Raw genomic sequence first — 17447 nt, 5'->3', positions numbered from 1 at the left:
GGGGGGGGGGGGGGGGGGGCACGATATGTGAGCGATGAAAAAACCTGTGAACCTGACTTTGCGTCTGGCAGTGTAATCTATATCTTCGTCTCTCTCTTTTCTTTTCTTCCACTCTTCTCTCTCGCTCTCTCCCTTTCTCCCCCTCTCTCTCTCTCTCTCTTCCTTCCTGTCTCCCTCTCTCTCTCTTTCTCTCTCGTAGTAGGTCAATTTCAGCGTCGATCGCTATCGACGACACGTTTTACTTCGCCGGCTTTGCGAACTTTATCGAAGGTACCGCGAGTTCTATCGCGCCACTAATTAAAGGTAATGACCGAGTACCTCCGCCTCCTAAAGACATGACTGCATCCTCTAGCTCGTCTATCCTTACCAGGTTAGATCAGAACCGAATTAAAGTCCGCGAATGAACCGTTATACAGATACTGCATTGCGCGAAGAAGATTAAGAGGAAAACGGCGATTTAGCCGCAGAATGGAAATCCACTGTAATCCACTGTATGATGAAATAGTCAATATTCTTTCTCGATATTCATAAAAATACAGAGACTTCAATCGCGCGAGACTGAATTTGGAATTCCAAGCACTTGTTGAACAAAAAAATACGCTTCAAAGTTACAAAAATATACGGATCAGACAAATGTATATAGTAGTAAAACTTTGTGAGAAGAATTTGAAAATGTGCATTGAGAGAAATACTGGCGAGAGAGAAGATTATATAAATCGTCGTCTGACACATCGAAGAGGAAAAATCTGCTTAAACTTTTCTGTCTTACTTTCTTCAGAATGCTGGCGCGCCATCTAAATTTGACACTTTCCATTCCAACTTGTTCGGGCTCAAGTGGAACAAAATATTCGTAAAGTTCTAGGCACAGACAAAGCGGCATCATCTCGTAATGTTTCACGGTTGATTAGATTGGCGAAATTAATAATTGAATTTTCCCATATGAGCGATATGCTTAGCGTTATCGAGCGAAAAATAATATTAAAAATCAAGCTGGCCTGCCGGCATTCGATAAGCAAATTTGATTCTTTGATACTCGTGCAATCAGACTCAAAAATATACAAATTGTGTCTTGAAACTTATTAGATGATAGGAAAGTTAATGATTAACGGAATCGTGGGAATGGATCTTGATTGCCGCGGAGAAGATTAATGTTGTTTATATCTTTTATACATAAACATTCCATGTTCTCCCTTAATAAATAAAACTTATATATTATTTAATCGTGATCAAAATTATGTATATATTAAATGAATATTCTAAGAATGTTGGAATTTATATTTATATTTTATTTTATCAACAAGATAAAGCTAACTAAAATTTTTGATATATTTAACACAATTTATTTTCATATATATATTATTTCTCTTATCATATATAGTACTATAATAAAATAATATGGTAATAAAATAAAATGGTATAATTTAGAATTTAATTTAATTGAATAAAATTTAGTTTTGACAAAGAAATTTATATAATAATTAAATAATTTCTGTATTTTTATATGAATATATATTCAATTTTACGCGCGAATTTTTAAGTGCAATGTATTTATAAACCGCGCGAGCGTATGCTAAAATTCGTGGATTAATATGAAGCTGTTTTACTGCACTTGAAGCTGCGCTGCACAATATAATTTTATAATACAGCTACTATTAATTGTTCGAAAGCGTTAAAAACAAATTACGTGACATTGGCATTATTAATGATTACTTATCTTCAAAATTCGCTGCTACAAATGTAATACAGCATGATGAACAAATATTGTGTCTTTTGGTAAATGCGGTGTCATATTTTAAGCGAAGAAATCGTTACAATTGTTCTGTGCCGACACGGACAAATGAGGATCAGCGCATATTTCGTCGTTAGCAAAGATAAGAAACGGCACGTTTCGCGCATTAGGCTACAGCCATTCCCGTACATTTATCCAGCAAACAATGATAGAACTTAGCGCTAAAATTGGATGGCTTTTAATCGAGTGGAATGTCTGGGGACAATCTTAAGTTATCGTGTTTCGCCGTCACCTTGACGTAACTAATTAAGTGAATCGTGTTAGCTAACTGTAAAATGGCGCATTCTTGTTCCTCCGGTACGTAATCTGTGTACGAGATTTTATTCAATTTTTCATGTTTCAGTCGTAACGTGAAAAATATCTAACAAAATTAAACGAAAGATATTAAATTATTAATTTAAAATATAATAGGGATGGAAATATCACAGTTACTGTAATTTTTTAATTATAAAAATCCACGCCTAAGATGATTATTATTTATTTGTAAACTGCTTTTCTTTTAGTAATAATATCATTCGATTTATATATTAATAATATAATAATATTAATATTATTGACAGCGAGCGATTTTGTCTTTAAATGGATGTAATAAATTAGATTATTATATTATTAATTTCATGATATATACTATTTTGAAAGTAACTTTTGCAACACAACACATTACTATGATATAATGGTAGTCAGCATATCCCATCATACATGTAGCAATCTTACTAACACAAGTCAGACATACCTGAAAATTTAACCGTGCTATTAAACGGCCATTCGGGATACGATATAACGGTTCTACATAGTAGATAACGCGTACCACCGGGATGTCTTCCCATAAAAGCTAGATATTGTATCTGTGGCGGAGATTGACGTTGAAACGTTCTGCCGCGTTTTGTGCAAACGTTGAGTGACATTTCATCAGGAACAGCGCCATTTCCTCGCATTTATAAATGTAAAAAAATTGCGAAAACATTTTACTTTACTTCTTCTCATTGTACCCCACATCTCTTTATCAATCACTATTTATTATAACAATGTATGCATAGTATCAATGAAAATTTCGGAGAAATATATTAAATAATTTTACACACACATAAGATAAAAAAATATATTTGTTTTATCTCTGCACATATTTATACTATTATGGAGAGATAAAAGATAAATAAGATGATAACTCTTGTTAAAAGCAATAGAACTAAAGGAAATAGGTCACTATGTCTCATTAAATATCGTTTGTAAGCCTGCATCGGCAAGCTACAACGAGAATGTAATACGGCCCCGTAGGACAAAATCGCTTTAGTCAAAGTTACATAGCTTGATGAGAGCTTTCAGGACAAGCGGAACTTTACTCTCCCTTCTATTTACATTTTTAACTTGCTAGCCTTCCTCGCACGGACTAAGCCGCGACCTGTTAATTCCGGCTTTGACTACAGTAAAGATCCTTTCGTACCGCCAAACAAGATAAAATTTGGTTTTATTCTGTTCTTTCCTCTCTTCGTACAAAGCAATCTTAATTTCTTTCATTTTTACCATTGTGTAAAATGTATTCTACACAGCAATTATTCAAAACTATCTTTACAATGTGAAGAATATATATTCATTTTTAGAATATATTTTTAAGATTGCCAGTTATTTTAATGGATTGTGTAGAGAGTTTTAATTATGATAAGCATTATTAATAATAAAAGGAGAATAAATAAAAGTTTTTAAAGCCAAGATATAATTTTAATTTTATTTAAAAGGATATAAAAATTTTGCAAATGTGCGTGAGAGAGAAATGATTTTTACAGTCTGTGTTCAATCTGTGTGAATATAATGTATTTAAGTCATGAAATTATATTTATCCTTTAAAGATATTAAAAACGAGTATAATGGTTGTTTCATATTTTTATTATTTTTTCAATACTTATATATTTATTACACAGTATGCATTATTCGAGACATATGAACGCAAGTATTATAGTAAGATACTTCCATTCAATATAGCATAATTTGATAATGATATGTGATATGTAAATTTCTCGATGAACGTTATGACGTAACTGAGAAATCGTCAACAAAGTCAATGCCAGTCATTTAATAAAGTTATACATAGTAGTTGGTAAGTTTCGAGACCGTTCTCTTGCCTACAAACTAGGCGAAAAGCTGTCTATGCAAAAGCAATTATCGAACAACTGTCACGACATCAATATCTACCAGGTGAACTACTTACAAATGAAACTTTTAGTTTGTAAAGAGAAATTGTTGATTCTTGGATCGAGTTCTTATCGCTAATCAACTTTGCAAGCTAACTCGGGCGATAATATTTGCTTCAATTTTAACAGCACATATTATATTAACTGCAATAATTTCTTTTATTTTAATCACACAATTGTTGTATTTAATACCATATCGTATCTTTAAATGGAAAAAAATATAACTATTGTTTTTCAAACAATCGCGATCAATTAAAAGAAAAAAGAGGAATTAACAAATGATTTAGTTAAATATTAGACTGAAATATTAGTGAGAGAGAGTTATTTTATCAATCGAGTAAAAATCAAGAAAAAAAACACATGACATTTATGACAATCTTGATTCACAAATGACAGCTTTGCAGTAAAAATCTTTTTTTTTCTTTTTCATTGCGTAAAATACTAAATATATTGTAAGCATTTTTGTTTTCCGAATGAACACTTGTAATAAAAAACGTTTAAACTTATCGAGTTTTAAGACCGAGATATCTCACAGTAGATTTCACAAAATGTCATTCGCTGGCGTAGCTTCTTCAGGCAAACGTTGCGACACGATTAATAGCCGCTATTAGTGATTGATGTTGACATTAGTATCAGAATTGGGAGCGATATGACTATTTCACTACGGGTTGCTTCGCCAATGATCGATTCGGAGTCAATATACTGACACCACGGCGAACCATCGAATGTCGATTAGGGATTCCCTGGAATTTTGGTTGACTCGCGCGATGACAGGAGATCCCTGCTTTACAAGCTTAACGCGGTGCGATACTTTATTGCCTTCAAAGTCCGAAGCGTTTTAGCGGCGGATTTTACACCCACGTTTTCTATCACATAGATTTACGAGTTGCGCTTTTGATTAGTTGATAATGAATTGCTAAGTTTTTTTTCTCAAAGCCGCGATTAATTAATTAAGCTGTAGGTGTCTGTGTCTCGATAAAATAATTTATTCATGAAACGTAATTAGAATTAATTCGAGAGTAACTTATCTTTTATTTAAACCGACAAAGTAATCAATATCCGGGAAACCAACATTTGATTATTTTTCTTTATATACATATATATGAGTACAAAATTAAGCATTTGTTTAATCCTAACTGAATATGGGTCATTGTTGTTAATGATTTATTAATGATATATATTTTTTTATAATTCTTATATAATGTCATATTTAAAATGTTTTACGAATCATATATTAATTTAGTTGGCAAAGATTTTCCATTATTTAGATTTATACAAGAAGGATAGAAGTTTCAGTATAATTTCTTTAATTATTTTTTGAGAATTTAAAGTTGCGTATATGTATGTGTGTGTCGTGATGAAATAATTTATTTATGAAACGTAATTGGAACATTAATTTAGGAGTAACTTATCTGAGTTGTATGTTAATTTAATTGGCAACGATTTTTTTATTATTTGGATGTATACAAGCGAGATAAAAATTTCAGTATCATTACTGTAATTATTCTTTGAAAATTTAAAGTTGATTACATGTAATAATTTTTTTAAAATTTTCTTCAAGTAAAATGCTGAAATATATGAGAAGCGTTACTGTGCTATATGTATCGTAAGGCAGGTCCAAAATTGCACATAGCGTATTACGCCTATATATTACAGGTGTCGTAAAATGCTCGCTCTTTTCGCGACGTGTGCGAAACAGGTGGCGGTGCAGACCGGGCGCGTGATTCTTCTTTCAGTCACGGTATACGTAGTTCGCGCGCGACTCGCGACTCGCGGATGCGAGCAATAATTTCACCGCAGCTCCGAGACGTAGTTCGCGTTGGCGGGAGTGCAGAACACTTTTTACGGCACAACTGAAATTATTTTGCCGTGGAATAAAAATGTTTACGCAATAAAAAAGTAACGGTATTCACGTTCCCTATTTCGTCCACGATAACTTTTCGGCTTTGTCACGTTTCGTTCGCCAGTGCGTACGAACACGCTCGTTCGTTCGTCCGTTTCGGAATTCTAGGTAAAATACTTCTTTTTTTTTTTGCTTCCTCTTTTTTTTAATAATGGATGCGTGTTTAACGCGTTTCACTGCTCGAGTGCGCGAATATCTAATTTTGCGCGCGAAACGAAATTGCGTTTTGCAATTTCGGGAGATTATTTATAGCGGGGAGATAATTGAGTATTGTTTTTAAATATGTTTTTCAACGTGATTTGCTCGCAGGATCATTCTAATATACCTACATAATTTGATACTCGTTGTTTCAGCGCTGTTATAATAAACAAATTAATTTCTGTTGATAATACCGGCTCTTCCATGTATGTAGATTACGTTTTACGTCACAACAAGCGCAATATGTTTGCGATATCGAATAATATTGTGATGCGCCATCGTGAATATAAATTTTTGATCGTCTTGTTGCGACAAAGATAATTTTTGGCGATAAACTGAAAATAGTTTATTTATCCAGTTAATCAAAAAAAAAAAAAGTGATTTTATTTTTGCTATAATATGCTTACGCGCGTTAAAAACATCCGAGAGAAACATCCGACTGCATATGTATGTATATACCGCTATACGCGCGTTGCATACTTTATGAAGAATAAAATGTGAAATGCACGGTACTGAAATTAAACTTTCATGGACGATCGATTGCTATCTCGAGCGAGGCACTGATTTCGCCCCGATACTCCTATAATTCAACCAACGCTTAAAATTAGTCCGCTACCGTATTCTCGTACCGCTTCCTCTCGTGCAATATTTTTTACACCCCGTTTAAGCGTACGAATTGCATTTGCCGTTAATATTGCACGGTACTGAAATTAAACTTTCATGGACGATCGATTGCTATCTCGAGCGAGGCACTGATTTCGCCCCGATACTCCTATAATTCAACCAACGCTTAAAATTAGTCCGCTACCGTATGTATTCTCGTACCGCTTTCTCTCGTGCAATATTTTTTACACCCCGTTTAAGCGTACGAATTGCATTTGCCGTTAATATTTTTAGCCCGCATATCTTATGAAACTCATCTAATCTTTATTTCACTATATTACGATAGAGCTTTAAACTTCAGAAAAATATATTACTTTGATATTAATTTTATTATACATAAAATCGATAATAGTTATTATAATTGTATTTATATTGTATTCGATTAACGAGTAAAAATTGATACTCGCTGTTATGATATTAAACAACATTTTTTTAAGTTTGAAATTGTAACGGAAATTCGAATTGTTCTATTAAACTCATTATCACTACGTTCAAAGAGCATCTACTCGCAGAATCGCGATTCTTTTGCTACAATATTTCCATGAATATTAATTCTAAATTTGTAATTTAGTTTCCTTTGACGGCATAATTATTCAACACCGACTGATTTCATATCCACATTACTTGCTACAAGACGCAAACAGAATTACGTAACTCTATGTTTGAAGACTCACGTCAGACGCAGCTATTATCTGGTCGGCTGAGTAAATTCATCAAAAGACGCATAGTGGAAACTTGCAATGTAATAGGATCAATCAATACTTTGTGTATCGCTGGCGAAATATTTTTTATGGAAAGATATAAGAAAGTACTTGAAAAATAAATATAATTTCCATATCGATTCCTAATTCGAATTCCTAATCAACATTTTCAAACATGCCCAATGTAAAGTGAACTGTACATATTCTACTAAACTTTATCTTTGCATTTTTTATCTTCTTCTGAGCACTGATAAAAGTCTTACGAACTGTAATTGAAGATATTGTGTTACTATAATTAAATGCATCCTTGTAAAGATGATCTCCAATAGTTTGCACATTTTTAAGACGAAATATTGAATTTTTATGTATGTATTGAACGGAAAATTCATACTGTTTTTTCGGTCTTTATCTGTTAGCAAAAAACGGGACAAACTTTTCATTCAACCCAATATTTAGTTATACGTGCACGTCACACGATTGATACATCGCAATACTAAACTCATTGTATTTTTTTTCTATTTCTTAGCCCATGCTCAAGCGGAACTTTACTCTCCCTTCTATTTACATTTTTAACTTGCTAGCCTTCCTCGCACGGACTAAGCCGCGACCTGTTAATTCCGGCTTTGACTACAGTAAAGATCCTTTCGTACCGCCAAACAAGATAAAATTTGGTTTTATTCTGTTCTTTCCTCTCTTCGTACAAAGCAATCTTAATTTCTTTCATTTTTACCATTGTGTAAAATGTATTCTACACAGCAATTATTCAAAACTATCTTTACAATGTGAAGAATATATATTCATTTTTAGAATATATTTTTAAGATTGCCAGTTATTTTAATGGATTGTGTAGAGAGTTTTAATTATGATAAGCATTATTAATAATAAAAGGAGAATAAATAAAAGTTTTTAAAGCCAAGATATAATTTTAATTTTATTTAAAAGGATATAAAAATTTTGCAAATGTGCGTGAGAGAGAAATGATTTTTACAGTCTGTGTTCAATCTGTGTGAATATAATGTATTTAAGTCATGAAATTATATTTATCCTTTAAAGATATTAAAAACGAGTATAATGGTTGTTTCATATTTTTATTATTTTTTCAATACTTATATATTTATTACACAGTATGCATTATTCGAGACATATGAACGCAAGTATTATAGTAAGATACTTCCATTCAATATAGCATAATTTGATAATGATATGTGATATGTAAATTTCTCGATGAACGTTATGACGTAACTGAGAAATCGTCAACAAAGTCAATGCCAGTCATTTAATAAAGTTATACATAGTAGTTGGTAAGTTTCGAGACCGTTCTCTTGCCTACAAACTAGGCGAAAAGCTGTCTATGCAAAAGCAATTATCGAACAACTGTCACGACATCAATATCTACCAGGTGAACTACTTACAAATGAAACTTTTAGTTTGTAAAGAGAAATTGTTGATTCTTGGATCGAGTTCTTATCGCTAATCAACTTTGCAAGCTAACTCGGGCGATAATATTTGCTTCAATTTTAACAGCACATATTATATTAACTGCAATAATTTCTTTTATTTTAATCACACAATTGTTGTATTTAATACCATATCGTATCTTTAAATGGAAAAAAATATAACTATTGTTTTTCAAACAATCGCGATCAATTAAAAGAAAAAAGAGGAATTAACAAATGATTTAGTTAAATATTAGACTGAAATATTAGTGAGAGAGAGTTATTTTATCAATCGAGTAAAAATCAAGAAAAAAAACACATGACATTTATGACAATCTTGATTCACAAATGACAGCTTTGCAGTAAAAATCTTTTTTTTTCTTTTTCATTGCGTAAAATACTAAATATATTGTAAGCATTTTTGTTTTCCGAATGAACACTTGTAATAAAAAACGTTTAAACTTATCGAGTTTTAAGACCGAGATATCTCACAGTAGATTTCACAAAATGTCATTCGCTGGCGTAGCTTCTTCAGGCAAACGTTGCGACACGATTAATAGCCGCTATTAGTGATTGATGTTGACATTAGTATCAGAATTGGGAGCGATATGACTATTTCACTACGGGTTGCTTCGCCAATGATCGATTCGGAGTCAATATACTGACACCACGGCGAACCATCGAATGTCGATTAGGGATTCCCTGGAATTTTGGTTGACTCGCGCGATGACAGGAGATCCCTGCTTTACGAGCTTAACGCGGTGCGATACTTTATTGCCTTCAAAGTCCGAAGCGTTTTAGCGGCGGATTTTACACCCACGTTTTCTATCACATAGATTTACGAGTTGCGCTTTTGATTACTTGATAATGAATTGCTAAGTTTTTTTTCTCAAAGCCGCGATTAATTAATTAAGCTGTAGGTGTCTGTGTCTCGATGAAATAATTTATTCATGAAACGTAATTAGAATTAATTCGAGAGTAACTTATCTTTTATTTAAACCGACAAAGTAATCAATATCCGGGAAACCAACATTTGATTATTTTTCTTTATATACATATATATGAGTACAAAATTAAGCATTTGTTTAATCCTAACTGAATATGGGTCATTGTTGTTAATGATTTATTAATGATATATATTTTTTTATAATTCTTATATAATGTCATATTTAAAATGTTTTACGAATCATATATTAATTTAGTTGGCAAAGATTTTCCATTATTTAGATTTATACAAGAAGGATAGAAGTTTCAGTATAATTTCTTTAATTATTTTTTGAGAATTTAAAGTTGCGTATATGTATGTGTGTGTCGTGATGAAATAATTTATTTATGAAACGTAATTGGAACATTAATTTAGGAGTAACTTATCTGAGTTGTATGTTAATTTAATTGGCAACGATTTTTTTATTATTTGGATGTATACAAGCGAGATAAAAATTTCAGTATCATTACTGTAATTATTCTTTGAAAATTTAAAGTTGATTACATGTAATAATTTTTTTTAAATTTTCTTCAAGTAAAATGCTGAAATATATGAGAAGCGTTACTGTGCTATATGTATCGTAAGGCAGGTCCAAAATTGCACATAGCGTATTACGCCTATATATTACAGGTGTCGTAAAATGCTCGCTCTTTTCGCGACGTGTGCGAAACAGGTGGCGGTGCAGACCGGGCGCGTGATTCTTCTTTCAGTCACGGTATACGTAGTTCGCGCGCGACTCGCGACTCGCGGATGCGAGCAATAATTTCACCGCAGCTCCGAGACGTAGTTCGCGTTGGCGGGAGTGCAGAACACTTTTTACGGCACAACTGAAATTATTTTGCCGTGGAATAAAAATGTTTACGCAATAAAAAAGTAACGGTATTCACGTTCCCTATTTCGTCCACGATAACTTTTCGGCTTTGTCACGTTTCGTTCGCCAGTGCGTACGAACACGCTCGTTCGTTCGTCCGTTTCGGAATTCTAGGTAAAATACTTCTTTTTTTTTTTGCTTCCTCTTTTTTTTAATAATGGATGCGTGTTTAACGCGTTTCACTGCTCGAGTGCGCGAATATCTAATTTTGCGCGCGAAACGAAATTGCGTTTTGCAATTTCGGGAGATTATTTATAGCGGGGAGATAATTGAGTATTGTTTTTAAATATGTTTTTCAACGTGATTTGCTCGCAGGATCATTCTAATATACCTACATAATTTGATACTCGTTGTTTCAGCGCTGTTATAATAAACAAATTAATTTCTGTTGATAATACCGGCTCTTCCATGTATGTAGATTACGTTTTACGTCACAACAAGCGCAATATGTTTGCGATATCGAATAATATTGTGATGCGCCATCGTGAATATAAATTTTTGATCGTCTTGTTGCGACAAAGATAATTTTTGGCGATAAACTGAAAATAGTTTATTTATCCAGTTAATAAAAAAAAAAAAAAGTGATTTTATTTTTGCTATAATATGCTTACGCGCGTTAAAAACATCCGAGAGAAACATCCGACTGCATATGTATGTATATACCGCTATACGCGCGTTGCATACTTTATGAAGAATAAAATGTGAAATGCACGGTACTGAAATTAAACTTTCATGGACGATCGATTGCTATCTCGAGCGAGGCACTGATTTCGCCCCGATACTCCTATAATTCAACCAACGCTTAAAATTAGTCCGCTACCGTATGTATTCTCGTACCGCTTTCTCTCGTGCAATATTTTTTACACCCCGTTTAAGCGTACGAATTGCATTTGCCGTTAATATTTTTAGCCCGCATATCTTATGAAACTCATCTAATCTTTATTTCACTATATTACGATAGAGCTTTAAACTTCAGAAAAATATATTACTTTGATATTAATTTTATTATACATAAAATCGATAATAGTTATTATAATTGTATTTATATTGTATTCGATTAACGAGTAAAAATTGATACTCGCTGTTATGATATTAAACAACATTTTTTTAAGTTTGAAATTGTAACGGAAATTCGAATTGTTCTATTAAACTCATTATCACTACGTTCAAAGAGCATCTACTCGCAGAATCGCGATTCTTTTGCTACAATATTTCCATGAATATTAATTCTAAATTTGTAATTTAGTTTCCTTTGACGGCATAATTATTCAACACCGACTGATTTCATATCCACATTACTTGCTACAAGACGCAAACAGAATTACGTAACTCTATGTTTGAAGACTCACGTCAGACGCAGCTATTATCTGGTCGGCTGAGTAAATTCATCAAAAGACGCATAGTGGAAACTTGCAATGTAATAGGATCAATCAATACTTTGTGTATCGCTGGCGAAATATTTTTTATGGAAAGATATAAGAAAGTACTTGAAAAATAAATATAATTTCCATATCGATTCCTAATTCGAATTCCTAATCAACATTTTCAAACATGCCCAATGTAAAGTGAACTGTACATATTCTACTAAACTTTATCTTTGCATTTTTTATCTTCTTCTGAGCACTGATAAAAGTCTTACGAACTGTAATTGAAGATATTGTGTTACTATAATTAAATGCATCCTTGTAAAGATGATCTCCAATAGTTTGCACATTTTTAAGACGAAATATTGAATTTTTATGTATGTATTGAACGGAAAATTCATACTGTTTTTTCGGTCTTTATCTGTTAGCAAAAAACGGGACAAACTTTTCATTCAACCCAATATTTAGTTATACGTGCACGTCACACGATTGATACATCGCAATACTAAACTCATTGTATTTTTTTTCTATTTCTTAGCCCATGCTAATAACTTTTTTACTTCAAAAGAGAGAGAGGATATATTTATTATAATAACATATTAAAACAATTTCACAATTAAATCCGTTATGTAAATTTTATAAACAGATATAATTTGTCCGTAAATGGGAAAAGAAAACTCGTGCCACAGGATAGCAGCGAAATTTCGCGACATCGAATTCCGTCAGCGGCTAATTGTAAGCATTCCCAAGTCACTAATTAGAAAACTAGGAACTGCGAACGTTATCTCGCTTGGGAGAGATAGCAGTCTTGGTGGAACAACGCGGCCTGGAAGAACTAGGACCATATTGTTTGAATTATGATGTAAATAACTCGAAGCTAAGACATTACTAAGCCCCCCGATGAAACGGAAACTTTCCAATGAACGTTCTAATTTCGTTCTATTTAATATACAGTATATGATCAACTAGTGGATGTGGATTGCGAAAATATGCTAAATAATACAATGGAGAATACAAAATTAAAAAATCTTTACTCTATTCGATTTTTTAGCTCAAATTTTAGGATAATTAAATAATTTTTACACGAAATATACAAATGGCTTTAATAAGTATGTGTCTCAGCATTTGCAATATGCTGATTCTTTCTTTATTTTTATCGCGTCAGCAAAACTGCTTCGCGAGACCCGAGTAATTCATCATCTTCAAGTCTGCTTGCATTAGTCGTTTTATAACGAAGCATATCGTGCGTGGTTCTAGAGAACAGAACAAGGTATAGTAAGTGGAATTAAAAATTACTCCTTAATCTCTTGAATTTATTTATAGACTAATTTTCACGTTAATATTTAGCAATTCTATAGCAAAGGGATTATATAACTTTTTTCTTTTTTTTGATAAATATTTTAAAGATATTAAAACTTGAGTGTTGCTAAAATTTTGCATAGATACTCTTGTAATATTTTAATATTCAGAAAGAATTGTAGTTGGATTAAATCACACGTAATCAACTACGTACGATCTGTGCATCGAATACTTCTGTCAATTCTCGACAACGCAAAGACACGGACTACTTCATTCGTATATCTTACTCCGCTCCTACATTTCTATTTTCTATTGGCATTCGGAGACACTGTGCAGAGTTCTTTCCTGAAAAATAACCCGCGCGAAAAGTAAGTCGGAAAACCGTGAAACGTACCCGCAGATAGAATGTGCCATTTAAGTTCCGCGATCCATGAAGAGACACAAGGAGAACGACTTGTCGCGAGTTTCTCGGGGCTTTTTTTACGTGCTTTAGACTCCGGTCGATAAATGTAACAAAGATCATGAATTTTAATGACGATTGAGTGACTAATCCTGTTCCTTAAATCGCAATCCTCGCTAAAACAATGGTACTCTGGGTGACGAGAGACCTGTGCCGGACACAGCTCCCATGATTTATTCGGTAGAGACTATTAGGGGACGTTACGATGTGATCAATCATTCTCGCCGTGGAAGTTTGCTGGAAAAACATATTTGCATTATGCATATCGGATCGCGCAAAATGTACATTTACTAGAACAAAGCATCATGTAAGAGAACTCTCTGTTACATTTTTTTAATTCTATCTAACTTTTAATGTTACAAAACTGCGTTAAGTAAATATTATTCTTTGAAAAACTTTAATTAATGATGTTTTAAACTTGTTTAAAAAGAGGAGCATGATTTGCTAATATAAGATTAGCGAATTTATGTAGCTGCAAGATGCTAAAATTTAGATTACTATTATTAGATTTACAGAATAAAAATTGCAATTTGAATTCCGCTTCAAAGCTATTGGAAGCGAGCCATTTTCACGCTATAAATTTATGTATTTATAACTGTAGAATGTACTGTTATATCGTGTAATGTTTGTTCATTTCAACATTTATTTTTCATTTTCGATATAGACAGCTATTTGCCATGTATATTTTGCTTCAAAAAATAATATTGCATTTGGTGAAAGATTAATAGTATTTTTCGTTGTGAATAACACAGTGATTAATCTTTTTTTTTTATCGATAGATATCTTGTAATAAATATCTATATAATATATATCTTGTATTCTAAAATGCAAGAAATTATACATCGTCGTATCATATATATATATATATATACAATTTATTTCGTATAAAATTCTTCTAAATGTCTCTAAACTGTAAAATTTTGCGATATATCTAACACAATACTTATTTGAGATGTCATTACTGATTTAATGATATGTAATGTTTTATTCTTTACGAGACACTTTCCTACATCTGTCATCGCTGTAAATTTGCTACATAATTTATACAGATTTCACTTTGACGCTTTTATTCTCGAATCCTGACATTGAATTCAATATAATTTCTGCGAGTCTAGATCTCGATACTATAAAAAATATATGCATATAAAAAAATATCTTGGCTTTTCAAGAGACAGAATGGAAACGCCAAGTTTGGAGATTCTTTCTCTCATATGTATATGTAGTATCGAAAAATGAATTCGGCCAGATTATAATGTTTCCAATGTCTGCTTTCTCAAAGTCTCATGCAATCGCAAACTCTCGTTCCCTTCCTCCCCTCATGTGTGCCGTTTGAATACGTTTTGTTTTCTCGCGTGCACAGTGGACGCGCGGTTGAACATGTTAAAATCGCTCGGTATCGGGGCGAAACATTTACCCTTATCGCCTTTACCGCCCACGGTTATCCAGGGGGTTGCAATGGCGAGCGACAACGGGGTTGGTAATGCCGCAACTACGCCGGGCGCCGTCGGCGCATCCGGAAACTGCACTACCGTCGTCTACGCGTTTCCGGAAGAGGAGGATCGCCTAGTGGTGGGATACCTCAATGAGTGGATCAATGCATATTCCTTCATCACGAGTGAGTACACCATCGGTTGGTCGTTGTATTTTCAGCTGGTAAAGTATGCTGTTGCAAATCAACCTCGATTTATGCCAGGGTTGGATACGACAGGGTAGTTCGTTCCACGAGCGAGGTTGGCGAATGATATTTTAACTGTCTGAGCATCCTGCGTGAAAAAAGAAGAAATCATTTTTGATTATGCACGGATTGATATCGAAATTAGTTCAATTTTAAATGTCAAAAGTATGGAGATGTATATCTTTTAATTTTAAATTATCACAAATAGTATAAAACTATTTTTCTCTATGCTTATTGTACTCAAACTTGAACTAAAGTTGAAATTGATCGATTTGTATTTTAGTCTTTCAATTTTTGAAAACATATAAAGAGTCATGTTGAAATGATAATTATTGATTCCTGTTTGGCAAATATATGCATTGTGTGTTTGGCATTGTTTCTAGTAACAATAGGTGGTGTAGCATGTTAGTCGAATTTTACTTTTAATTCACAATTTCGAGCTTTCTTTGAATGTCGCGTCACGCTTATCTGTATACATAAACACCATGTAGATCTACAAATTGGATAAAAACAAACACGAATAAAAGCTTCTATTGATATTTATATTTTGTTTTTTTCCATTATGACTATGATGTTTGAATCTGCTTTTCGATATTTTACGGGGAATAAAAACCAGAAAGAAAATTTAAGGTGTACGTTTAACATGATGCCTGCAGACAACCAAGAGAAGTTTTACCTCTACATTATCGTATCGGTCAGCGCTGGTATCTTGCTCTTTCTGGGACTGGTTATTGGCCGCCTGTTAGTCAGCCGGCATCGCGCCAAGAGGGATGCAAAGTTCCATGCGAATAACGAGACTCTTCCAAATGGATTCACCGACGATATTTCCGAAATTGATGCGGATATCGATCTTACCACACCAGTTGCAGTACCAATGCAAGACGCAAGGTAATTTTTTTTTTTTTAAACAAAAAATGAATTTTTTGATTATTAAGTGAATTAATAAGATCTGAGTAATTCTCTTAAGCGTATTTAGATCTTCAATAATCTTTGTCATCTTAAATGGGGATAAGTTTTATAAGACACGCTAAAATAAACGCGGTGTAATGAAAAATGTCTAGTTGAAAATTGAAATCGAAAATCTGTTTTGAGAATTTTCAATCTCGAATATTTTAATCTCGAATAAATAATTTGTATGGCGTTTTTTTTTTTTAATTTTATCCTTGATAATGTGAATAAAGCCTCGAATATTTTACCACAATTTTGTCTCTCTCTTAACTCTTGATGCGTTATCTCTTGTAGATTGTCCGAAACTCAATTGGCCGAGAGGCTTCACGGCGAACGTTACTATGCCGATACAAGGATACCTCTGTCGCCAACGAGCATCCACGTCGCGTCGGTGCCTCATGCGACCAACACGGGGATGCGGGTCGATCTTGGAAATCACATGGTTGGCACGGATAATCTTCACACGATCCTACGCGCGGAGAATCCCAGGAGCCTCAACAGCAAAAGCTATTACTACGGCTGACAAGAGGAAGGGGTTGTCCCGCGCGAGGGACGACCCCCGTCCTTGAGCCCGGTACCGGAAGTAAGCACGCGAAAATATTGCTTTTAAATTTGACGAGACGGGAAGACGCGCAGACTTACGGCAGAGCCTTACTCGTCTCTTACACCGAGCCGCTGTAAATTATGTTGAACACGAAGAAAATTGTGCCATTTATATCGCATCCCGAATTACGGTAGGTAGTGACAGTGCAATCTCAGATTTGTCGGGCTGACTTTAACGACAAGCACTTACTGGGAGCTGTTAAAACAGACTTATACACTACGGATTTTTGTATGTCTGCAAAAGTGTCGTCCATTTTTCGGGATTCGCGCGAAAATTCTCGAGGAGTGTATAATCTATCGTTGGCAAGGATGAAGAAGGGGAGAATCATATAATCACGACATTGTTTTGCTGCAATATTGCAACGA

General features: G+C 33.6%; 1 protein-coding gene across 3 annotated transcripts in view; it reads left to right on the top strand.

Moving 5' to 3' along the window:
* LOC115233683 (protein eva-1 homolog C-like) overlaps positions 1-17420 on the top strand; it is a 195632-nt gene extending 178212 nt beyond the window's left edge. For 2 of the 3 annotated variants that reach the window (XM_029804241.1, XM_029804240.1), the window contains exons 7-9: positions 15216-15470; positions 16187-16418; positions 16773-17420. In XM_029804241.1, the coding sequence (XP_029660101.1) occupies positions 15216-15470; positions 16187-16418; positions 16773-17001 (716 nt within the window). In that variant the 3' untranslated portion in view covers positions 17002-17420. The remainder of the gene's footprint in view (positions 1-15215; positions 15471-16186; positions 16419-16772) is intronic. The other variant, XM_029804242.1, reaches the window with a different exon arrangement.
* The last annotated feature ends 27 nt before the right edge of the window (positions 17421-17447 follow it).

Source organism: Formica exsecta, unplaced genomic scaffold (assembly GCF_003651465.1).
Source record: "Formica exsecta isolate Colony F162 unplaced genomic scaffold, ASM365146v1 scaffold182, whole genome shotgun sequence".
NCBI lineage: Eukaryota > Metazoa > Arthropoda > Insecta > Hymenoptera > Formicidae > Formica > Formica exsecta.
This window is presented reverse-complemented; position numbering and strand designations above follow the sequence as displayed.